The 12,099-nt window shown below is 39.6% G+C and overlaps 1 protein-coding gene and 1 long non-coding RNA gene across 2 annotated transcripts in view; one reads left to right on the plus strand and one right to left on the minus strand.

Annotated features, from left to right (window-relative positions):
* LOC140714589 (heparan sulfate glucosamine 3-O-sulfotransferase 3A1-like) overlaps positions 1–5,146 on the minus strand; it is a 186,171-nt gene extending 181,025 nt beyond the window's left edge. The window contains exon 1 of the mRNA XM_073025901.1: positions 4,185–5,146. Within this exon, the coding sequence (XP_072882002.1) occupies positions 4,185–4,714 (530 nt within the window). The 5' untranslated portion in view covers positions 4,715–5,146. The remainder of the gene's footprint in view (positions 1–4,184) is intronic.
* LOC140714591 (uncharacterized) overlaps positions 1–12,099 on the plus strand; it is an 82,788-nt gene that overhangs the window by 23,635 nt on the left and 47,054 nt on the right. The window lies entirely within an intron of this gene.

The following is a 12,099-nucleotide window of genomic DNA, read 5'->3' on the forward strand; positions in this document are numbered from 1 at the left end:
GAGATTTGGGAACAGCTTCTTTCCAACTGTGATAAGACTGCTGAACGGATCCTGACCCAGATCTGGGCTGTACCTTCCAAATATTCAGACCTGACTTGCACTACCTTACTTTCCCTGTTCTGTTTTCTAATTATGATTTATAATTTAAATTTTTATTATATTTACTTCGATTTGTACTTCAGGGAGCGCGAAGCGCAGAATCAAATATCGCTGTGATGATTGTACGCTCTAGTATCAATTGTTTGATAAAAGCAAAGTAAGTAAAAACAAAATCAGGAGTTCACCTCCTGTGATCCAGAGCACAGAGTAAGGTACCATGCTTCTAGCCTAAAGAGGGACAGCTTATGAAAGAAGTCACAGTGAAAACAGAAATTATTAATTTCTTTGTTCAGAGTAATACATATATAAGATTATTTTCCACATCTTATAATATTTAAGAAATCCTGACCCTAACTGGCTGTGTACAAAAAAAAATGTCCAATCCGATTGAATACGCTGGGAAAGCAGATTAAAAAACTTCAAAATGTTTTCAACAGCTCCCAGATTTCAAAACAAAACAGCATTGAAAGAGATTTAACAGTAGGTTCTGGTTTAAGGAGAGCCAGAAAAATTGGTGTGAATTATTGAAAATTTAAAATAATTGAAGTGTGACTCATTTCATCCGTTATATTATGGGTGGCGTGGTTGCACGATACAGGTGACCTGGGTTCAAATCCCACCGCTGCCCCTAAGGAGTTTGTATGTGCTCCCCGTGACTATGTGGGTTTCTTCCAGCAGTTGGTGGGTAAATGGTCATTGTAAACTGTCCTGTGATCAGGCTAGGATTAAATCCTAGCAGCGTGCTGGGTTGTGTGGCTGGAAGGCCCAGAAGGACCTATTCCACACTGTATCTCAATGAATATATGAGCATCAGAAATCTTTTCACTGATGAGATTTGGAAAGAAAACAAGATTCTGGATTTAGCAATAAGTTGCCTTCCTCACAGATTGTAGACAATTGGCAGTTTCAGATACAACAAGATGGAGGAAGTTGGGACAAGTACTTCAGTTTCTCCTTTTACGCTGTTATCTGTTGCCTCAAATTAGGAAAAAAAATGATACCATAAACCTACAGTCAAAATTATTGCTGGTAAAGCACATAAAAAAACAAGAAAACGCAAAGTCGGTTGACAGGAAATATATACGGCCAACAACCTTTTTTTAATAGAAACTTCATTTGTCTTCCTAAAGTGATGAGGTTTGAGGAGTTGAAACCAAACATAGACTTAAGATAAAATAGAGTTAGAGACAAGCACTAATTGAATAAAAGATGCCCTGATGTTATTGGAATTCTATTTGTAATGGCAAAGACTTTATTCTTAATTAAATGCAAAAGGTTGATGTAAATCTTACTTAAAGTAAATTTATAAAACCTACTGCAATCATTGAACAAGCAAAATAGATTTACTCAGAGTATACATTATAAACTGAGAGCAAAGCAACACAAATTGTGATGCTCAAGCTCCATTGCTGATCAGACGTGATGCAATTACAAGCTGAAGTAAGGAGTTATCAGTTTAAATTGGTTAACTGAAAATGTACGCAAAAATGGGAAGCAAAATCTTTTAAGATGGGATCTTTTCTGCAAATAATAAATTATATTGATACTAAATAAATGTAAATCAGGAAAAAAGTGATAGGTGGTTGAATGCTAAAATAAAAGCTTTCATACAATTATTAAATAAAATCTTTTTACTGCTTTCATGGCAAAAGGAGGGGATGTAAGTTACAATCCTCTAAGATTACTGTCATTGATCTGAATAAAACTGAATGATGGACTCAAGATAACTGACCATATTATAGAGACACACACGCACACACACACACAGCTCTAGAGATGAACTGGTAGATCAACAGCTTTTACAAATAACTTTCTAACAGTAAATGTATTTAATTTCAACAGCTGCGAACTGTTTTGAAGAATATTGTTAATACAGAACTAATAAATTAATTAAATATGTCAGTTCAAAAATTATGATATTGAAGTTACCCAAGAATAATGTAAACAACTGCTTGTTTCTGGCAGAACAGAGAGGTTCTGAAATTAAGGGACAAATGTCCTGGATCTTCCAGACACTTCTTACTTCAAGAATAATGTGAGTTCTTGGATTTAATGAAAGCTCCCATATTTTCATTCTGTAGCCCGTTCTAGCAATAGCTTTGACCTTCAGGCTGAAGGTGCAGTAAAAGTGGTTATTTCTTTCACTCTCCTGATTCATAACCAACATGTCCATATACTGTTCTAAATATCCTGGCTACTGAAAGAAATTAAAGGAGAGGCAACTAAAAAAAAAAGTTATTTCAATTCTCTGAGATGTCTTCTCACATAATTTCACTTACTCTATTTATTATCATGAAACACAACTCAAATTGGAACATTTTTCCAAACAACAAATTTCAGATCAGGTTGAACTTTCCTACAAGTTCTTATAGTTTCAAACAACATACCTCATTTAATGTATTCCAAACTTTTTGAGGGCAGACCTAAACTTTCAAAATGTTTGATTCATGCTCACTTAGGCAAAATTAGGCATTTGCAATACAGAAAAATAGGAAATATATAAACATGAAATATTTTGTATAATATTATTGAATTAGTAAATAGAATTTTGTATGTAACATATATCAATCATGCCAATATAGAATATACAAACATCAAAGAATAAAGTTACAAGATAGACACTTCACTTTACTTTGTACTAATGACCATGCACGGTGAACTACATCCACCATCGCACCTCCACTGTTTACAGGCATAAGTATGCAAATTACAAGTAATATTAAACTTTTCACCTAAGATAATGTTCATCACAGCAACTCCAAAGATTAGGGGCACATAAATTTTGTTTTAACAAATATATTTCATTTTTTAATTAATGGAATAATCATCAATTGTTGTTGAATAATAAGTGTTGGTGACATCATTAATGAAGTGTTAGAAGAATTATGACGTTTAGCGTTTGTAGGGCCTGAATTTACTTCAGTAAAAGAAATCCTTGCTTCAAGAACCTCAGGTCTCGGAATGTGAATTCAACTCATTTTGATTGTAGTTCCTTCATGTTAAGTTGTTTTGATATGAACCATAATTTTACCCTGCCTAAACTAATCTTACCACTCTATCTATTGAATTATTGCCAGTAATGTACTTCTAATCTACTCAAAGGTCAGCCAAGTTGCTGCTGTTTGTTGCTTTGTTGGCTGATTTAAGAGATAAAGGTGCTGCTTAGTTTATGCACCGGGAGTCCGAACACCAAATTCCCTATAATTCTTACTCTCAAATGACCAGACTGAAATTAAATGCAAATGATGGATAATTCGTTCAAAGTTAGTTATGTGTGCGCTTTGATTACAGATACTTATAAGATAATCTATAATTTATGTATTCTTTTACAAAAAAAATCACGTGAAAGGCTAGTAACTGGCGGCGGCCTTACGGCAGTGAGATAAAATCCTGAAATTTAAAAAAAATGCTCAAAAAAACTTTAGTGAGACTTTTAACGGAACACCCACATTCTGCGCTCTGAAAACCAACCACCTTTTCTTCAACAGCCCAAGTGAAAACAACTTACTGAAAAGCAAACGCTGCCTAAAATTCTGCAATAGGAACGCATATCGTTCACGCCATCCTACCCCAACTCGCCTCTAACCAATTTAGTTTCCCGCAACAGCGGCAATATTTTTATAAAATCTGTCAAAACGATCTGTCTGTATATTTTTCTCTGCCCATAGCCAGCCTTTAGCGGTCCAAGACACACAAAACAAACCAACTGGATGCAGTACCGTATATTCTGGAAGTTGACGCACAGTGCGCAAGTGAAGAGGAAAACATATTAACAGAAACGTGAAACCTTCTTAAATCCGCAAAGCTTTTGGTACAAAGGCAATTAAAACGTGAGGAGAAAATGCAACGAGCACGCAGTATTATTTATGCACGAGTTTCAACCGAATATGTGTAGTGGCACAAACATTATATTGCAGCAACGTGGGCATTAAGGAAGTATTTTTGTTTATAAATATGTTCTACTCTGGAAGTTAATTGCTCGTGAATGTTTGTCGGTCGGGAGATTTAGATCAACAAGTGACTGCTAATGATAAACTGGCCTAGAGCATTTTGTTTATGGTCTGTTTGGTATGATTTGCCTTTACCTGTACCAGCGGAGTCCCTTTTCGTAGTGTCTGTCGAAGAAATGCGGCTCTTCCCCCACGGCCCTGATGTCGGGGTGGACCCGGACAAATTCGAGCAGAGCCCGCGTGCCTCCCTTCTTCACCCCGATGATGATCGCCTGCGGGAGCTTCCTCACCCCGTCCTCGCTGAAGCTCAGGGTGCTGGGCGGATTCCCCGCCAGCGACCTGCCGATCCTCTCCTGCTGCTTCACGTTCACGGGCTGGAACTGCAGCCTCAGTTCCCTGAGGTACTTTTCAGGGAGCTCGCCGTTCAAATAACCCTGTAACTGAAGCTTCTGCAGCAACCTCTTCCTGCGAAGCGCCTGCCACTCGCCAAAGTCTCCGGCCAGGTAGTTTTCCTCCGAGCCACGGACGGGGCTGGACATGGTGTGACAGAGATCCGTCAAATAATACAAGAAGTACAAGGACATCATCAACGAGCAGAGGATGACCACAATTTTCCGGCAGACCGTCGTGGGAAGAACGTCCAAAAACACTGTGAGAAATGCCATAACGTGTAGTAGTCCCCGGCGCAGGAAAATACCATGCTAAGCTGACATACTCCAATCTAGTCATGTATCAGCTTTGAACAAATATTTTATTGATGTGTGCATGTATGTGTGTGAATATAGATGTATCCGATCATTTAATATGTTTGATACTGTCAATAAAATAGGTGCCCCGATTCTTTTTATATCCTCTTAGTTTCGCGGCTCCGATCTTCAGCCGCTCGCCACTCGCTGGTGCATTTCCCACCGTGCTCACTCTGCGCGCTGTCACGGCGCATCGCTTTCCTCGCTTTGATTCATCCCCACTTTCCGCCACATGTGTACAAATGTAGCAAAACTTCTCCAGCAGGCAGGGTTCCACGCGTGACAGGCAGCCGGCACAGCCAATGAACCACTCCGCTCCGGCGCCGGCTCTGTCCCAATGCGAAGGCAGGTTGAATCTGTTGCCCAATCAAAGAGGGGTGTGGGGGCGGATCTTCGCCTTGAAATTGCGCAGAGCCGCGAGGGGCAGCTCAGAAGCAGAGTGGGTTGGATGTTAGAGGGGAGTCGATAGTCGCCACCAACCATATCCCCCCCCCCCAACCACCTGCCTAAATCTAAACCCCGTCAGCTATCCAAGGTTTCCCAAGTGGATTGCAAAGAAAGGGCTTCAGCTGTAGAATACGCTGGGATACGGCGCAGAATGAAATAGCTATTAAATAAGGAATTGAATGGTACCTAACGAGGAAATCAGCCCCACCCCGCACTAACCGAAATAATGAAACCCTCTCTAAAGAAAATTAAATAGAAGTCTTGGCGGGCCACCTCCGACGAAGTTTGCTAATCTCGGGTTTGGACCATTCAATCCGAAAGCGATCTGAGGAGGGTGTGCTCCCGGCGCTCGCAGAGCCGAAGCTTCGCTCTCCCGTGCTTACACGGCGCGGTCCGGTGTCTCCCAGACCAGTGATTATAGTTGCTGTCACCAAGGTGGCGGTATGAGTCCGGCCGCCTGACTTTGAAGTTTCTCCATTCTGCTGGAGAAGGAGCTCGCTCGTCCTATCGCATGGGCTGTAGGAGACTGTAAACAGCGGCCGGAACAAGGCGACGTCTTGTCAGATGGGAAGATAATTGATTTTATTTAAAGCAGCTGCTTTATTGCACTTTAATATATCGCAAATCGTAGTCGATTGCTAGTCCCTGCGGGCCTTCACCATTAAATGGTTGGGCAATAGACGCCGCATTGTACAAAATAGAGTGCTTTAGGCAAAGTACAAAAGTGAGGGACGTTCGGATGACTGTACACGCATAGATGCAACCAATTTTCATTAACTTCCAGTGTTATTTCCCTCAGAGGCTACACATATGGTACAGTTCAAAGGCAGGATAGAGAGCGAGGCACTCTTGAAGTATCTTACTAAAATGGCGAAAGGGGTTTAAATAACTATTGTATAAAATACACAACATGGATTATGCATAACTTCTTAACGTTTATATGTGTGTGTATATATACGCCATAGGAGGTCGCAGGGGAAATTGAAAAGTCCATGCATGATCTGTTGGCGTGAATATAAGTTTCTGTCGCCATCACGCTTTCTCAATCTGTATTCCGGACAAGTAAAGTGTTTATCACAGAATTAGAAACACGGTCTGTAAAGCGGGGATATACTGTATCTCTGCCCAATTTATTTGGATTTGAACTTTCCTTCTTCAACAGCAGCAAAAATGAATAGATGTTTTCAAATATTTCTAATAGGTCTAACATAGATACATACCGCTACCCCCCACTGAGCACTGCGCAGTGAGTAGTAATCACGCACTAATTGCTATATATGTTCATGCTCCGCAGCAATTTAGATCATATTTATTAAAATATAAAACACTATCACATCTATCAAGGACGGCGCATCTGACGTATATTTGAAGAGTGTTTTTACCAGCTGCCACTGTTTGCCACTGAAAGCAAAATCTACGATCGGGTCTATCCGAACCAAAACTTTGAAACTTTTCCTGTGATTGACGTCAGAAGTTGGGGCAACAGAGGTTTCTGAGACCATTTGTAAGGAATTGTGTCGCGTGAAAATCAATATTAAACAGTCGAGAACATATGAAGAGGTTAAACGCTGCCGACTGGAACACCAGAAATTACGTTTCCACTGCTATCAATTCTCAAATCCAATTGTACCAAAGCGAGCTAGGAAAATGGGACCTAACAGCCTTTCTTCAACCCAATCGTTTCTGGTTCAGTTAGTTTCTGTCCAGTTTTGTTTAATTCTGTCACTTGTTGCGTGTTAACATCTCGATCTCCCACTTAGTTGCATCAATTTAGCCCAAGTTTTGTGCAAACCTCATCACGCAGCCCACCAAAGACGATCACTTTTCTTATCTCTTGCCTTGTTAAGAGCTAGCTCGTTTCTTCACAAGTGAAACAAGGACACAACCAAATGTTTCACATCTGCTGCCTTAAATTTTTTTTTGGGGGGGGGGGGTGTTTCTTCTGCTGCTTTCTGCAGGACAAAATTTGCATGAAAATAGCGAAGTCAGTGCTTCAATTTGTCCGCACATCAATGCCCGAGAAAAGGAAAGCGACCCAAAAAACAGCGACCCCGGCTTTACCATATGTTCAGGGCCCGCAATAATAGGGCGAGCCAATAGTTAACAAATCACCTCTGTACAATTTATATTTTTAGGACGGAGAAGATGAATTGTGGGAACTACTGTCCGCGAGTTATTTCACAACAGTTTGCACAAAAAGGTTTATTATATATTTATTTAGTAAAACCATACTTTTCCTTTATGTCACTGTATTCAGCGGTAGGATTTCATTTCACAAATTATGATTATGTCATTGCATTCACATTAATATTTACAGTAGTCTATCTAATTAGCTTGTCACTGTGTTTTCCGTTTTAAACATCAGACATTTCTCTGCCAAAACGATGAAGGATTTGATTTCAAATAAATTGAACTCCAAAACATTATTGTTCCTTTCACTCAGTAAAATTTAAACTCAGTAAGCCATAACCCGAATTTTTAGGACGTCGACGTTTCACTAACAACTTGAAACTTCAAAAGTTTATGTTTTAAAGCACGAAGTTTATATTATTAAATTATTACCTTTTAATTGTGCGAAGTCAGATTTAATTAGTAAATGCGATTTGTGTCACTTATACGACCAGACTTTGTAACGTAGATTATAGGACGACAAACTATAGGAACTTTGCGCTAAAATCAGTATATTCAAACGACGTTTTTTCCCCATCATTTATTATACGCTATAGAACCGGTGTATGTCGGAAGCCTCGGTCCTATACTTCAGACCATCTGGAAAGCGCGTTAAATAATGGGGCTTGCAATCTTTTTTTCCCCCAAACTATCGCATAAACTATCTACGATAGCGATGAACAATTAAATTTAAAACCGCTGTGAACTGTTGATATTTAAAGTGGATTCAGTCATTTTAAAACTAAGGGATTTTCTTATTTGATTAGCTATTTTAATCATCTAATTACTGATAGGGATCTTCTCTTGTCGCTGATAATTTATTATGGATACGAATTTATAATCCGGCCGCATTTATTACAGAAGCCAAGATCTAATTTCTTAAACAAAATGTTTCAGTTCCTGTTTTTCTTCTCATCTGGAAAATCCCACTCTGAGCTAATGTTAGAATGTTTCCAGCATACTTAAAAAATAAACCTGTCTTTTTATATATATATATATACAATTAAGATATCTCAGTTACTGTTTTAAAAAGAGTCCCTTCCCCGCCCTCCACATGCCCGAACTTTGGAATTCGGAGCTCTCTGGGAAACACATTTCTGCCTCTAAGAGGCAGTAACCACCAACGCAAGGCGCCAGAAGCTGTGTGCCAGATCTGGAAACATCGGCTCTCGCACATCTGAACGCCCGCTAAAGCTGTAACAAGCTCGAATGAGAAAAATATGCTTCCGAGATCAATCAACCGCCAGTAAAATTAACACGGATTTTCTTTTTTTTTTAAAGCAATGGTGCAACCGATTAAAACCAGTTGACGATTCCCCCAAACCACTCTTTCGATGCAAGCACAAACGTCACACCCCTCTCACAGTTCTGTGACAGTTCATTAGGTTTACGTCGGTACCACCATTCCCAATTATACCAATATTAAACTTTGCACACCGGCGTACTGGTGCTGAACAAAGAACGACTTTTTCTTTATCAATAAAAAAAAACCTTCTTAATTGTTAGTGTAAAAGGTTAATATAAGCTACAAGCTCTAATAATGAATTACAGGGAGTGGTGTGCTGTGTAAAGGAGCACATTTAGCATAAAGCAAACGTTTACAGCGATCTGTCGGACAGAATGATAAATGTACGCCCCGAAAAGGAGAAATTAGCGGAGTAGCTGGCTGCAGGAAACAGAAGCGACATAACGCGCGTGAAAAGAATACGAATTAAACACTGAGTTGAATAGCATTAAAAGTTCTGAACACTGAAGTAAATTCTAATGCTTGGAAGATAATAGAATATGGCAGACTCTGGGGGTGGAATCACATAAAACAGATTAAATAATGCTGATTCGAGTTGATTTTAATATATTTGCAACCGCGCTTGATTAAACGGCATTTGAAACTGCTTTGTTACTGTTTAGAAGGCAAATCTACAACGGCATTTGGAATCAACTTGCTCATGTTCTAGAGGGAGGACATTAACAACACGGTGTTCCTTTCCTGTAGGAAATAGCTGCGAGTTGAAACTTTATTTTGACAATATTTGTCGAGAAGAATTCCGAGTAACTTGCGCTCATCTAGAGGCCTCGGTGGCGTGTCCACCGGTGCAATACAATTCCAGGCTGTTAGTGATAAGCTTCAGTTTATGTATTTAGAAGCGACAACAGCGGAATTAATGTGTTTAATGTAGTTTTTTTTTCGGGATGACAGCATGTTAATGATTTTGAAAAATAAAAATACTGGCGTCTGTGTGACGTGAACTGCAACTGCCTAATTTATAGGACAAAATGTTTAATTAAGGGCACAAACTGCAGCTCCTCGCTACCTCTTTTTCCCCACTGCCTTCCATCCTTTAACCGATGCTAAATGATTAAAATAAAATTGCTGGAATTATAAATATCTACTCTACGATTCAAGTTTGCTCACTTGGAAAATAAGTAATGAAGACCATTCGTTAATGTTAATGAAGGGGGTGATCCATAACTCTTCGGAGTGAGTTGTGTCTTTCTCTCCCGGTCTCATACCTCTCACCCGACAACCTGTTGCTCTAATTAAATCTTTACTATTTTGGCCACAAATTCGACCAGCTACGCCCGAAGGACCTGCGCTAAAATTAGCACCCCCAAATGACTTTACATTTGCAAGCAAGCATAGGAAATACACAAGTAAACAAGGGCAAGAGCTTGTATTAACCGTTCGGTCGCAGACCGTTTTAACTCCTTCACAGCATTTCCCGTCCGTTCTCGCACACCATCCGTTTTGCCAACTACCCAGTTTGGGCAGCTAAAACCGGGAATAATTTTTGCCACAAAAGCAAAACACCGCAGATGCCTGACGTCTGAAATAAAAGCGGGAGTTGTAGAAACAGTCAGCAGGTCGGAGAGCATTAATGGGGAAAAGAGCAGATAATTTTTCAGGTTGACGACTTCACTAGAAAATGAGAATGTTCCACTGGTTTTAGGACATAGAGAGAGGGGGAAGGAATTAACATGAGAGGTGGATGTGAGTTTGGGTTTTTCCAGGAACAATCTATTCTTGATCTCCTCAAAGCCCTCTTCGAGAAATGAACCTGCAAAGTAGTTTTCATGACTGAGGTGTAAATAATTGCCCTTGACATCAAGACTGCATTAGACCAACTGTGGTTCTTGAAGCTCCGGAAAACCTGAAATCTATGAATTTCAAAGATACCAAGTGATTGAAGTCAGGCCACTCCCAAAGGATAGTGATTGTGATCATTGGGGCTCAATATCCCAAACTATGACATCACACAAGATGTCCCAAGAGCAGTGTCCTAGGCTCTATCATCTGTGATTGCCCTTCCACCCTAAAGTCAGATGTGTGCATGTTTGCTGATGATTGCACAGTGTTTAATTCCATTCACAACTTCTCAACAAATGCAGCCGCCCATACCTCCATACAGCAAGATCGAGACTACGTTCAAGTATTGATTGATGAGTGGGAAGGACTACTGTACTGATCCACAAAAATTCCAAGCACAGTCCATCTTTAGTAAGAGGGAGTCTAACTATCTACCCTTATTGTTGAATACCATTACCATCACAATTACTAGATCCCACACCATCAATATTCTATGCGTCTCTATTGACTATAAACTCAATGGGATCATACATAGAATCACTGAAAGTGCAGGTCAGAGGCTGCGTATCCTGCAGCAAGTGACTCTCACTGTACCATCCCAAAACCCTCCCAACTTCTACAAGGCACAAGTCAGTATCATGCTGGAAATATTCTCCACTTTCCTGGATGAGTGCAGCTCCAGTGACTTTAAAACATAGAACAATGCAGCACAGCACAGGCTGTTCAGCCCACAATGTTGTGCCAACATTTTAACCACCCAGCATTAATCAAACCCTTCCTTCCCACACAGCCCTCCAACTTTCTGTCATCCATGTTTCATAAAGCTCAAGACCAAGCAAGCCATTTAATTGCCACCCATTTATCATTCTAAATATTTACCCCCCCTTCAGTAGATTATAGTGTACCATTTACAAAATACTGTGCATTTACTGAAACAGGCTACTCGTTAGAGGAGGCAAAAATGGAAGATAAAGCGGAATCAAAATTCAAAATATGTTTATTATCAATGTATGCATGCTGTAAAAAACCCTGAGAGTTATTAAAATTATCAGAAGAAAATACTTTTCTTTTAACACAGAAAGAAACTATATGGCTCATCTTTGTAACAATTAAATAGCTACACCCATTATAGTCTAGAAAGCATGCTTTTTTATTTCTTATAATAACCATTATCACTAGAAATATTGGATATCTTCCTTATCATTAATCCATCTTTTTCACTTTCCCTTCTTTATGTCTTTCTCTCTGTTAAATCTGTCTTTAATTCACCATCCTCACTGAATCTCATAATTCTTTACTTGCATTTCACTGGTTTTAATATTAATAGCTACAACTTTCAGGAAATTGCAGTTATGTGACTTACAGTCCTGTTAACAATTCAGATATCTTGCAAATTGCACTACAAAAATAAAATGACCCAGGGTTTAAAAAAAAATTAGTTCCTGGAGTGGGATCTGCCCAATGGGGTTTGGATGGCTGAATGGTCTCTTCCTAGGGGATGAACTTGGAGGTGTTTTTTGGCTGGCTGGAGACAGATCATCCATCTCACCATGTTGCTCCCCTTGGGGTGGAGTGAGGCACATTTAGTATTTAGATAGATTTA

This window comes from Hemitrygon akajei, chromosome 22 (genome assembly GCF_048418815.1).
Source record: "Hemitrygon akajei chromosome 22, sHemAka1.3, whole genome shotgun sequence".
In the NCBI taxonomy this organism is placed as follows: Eukaryota; Metazoa; Chordata; class Chondrichthyes; order Myliobatiformes; family Dasyatidae; genus Hemitrygon; species Hemitrygon akajei.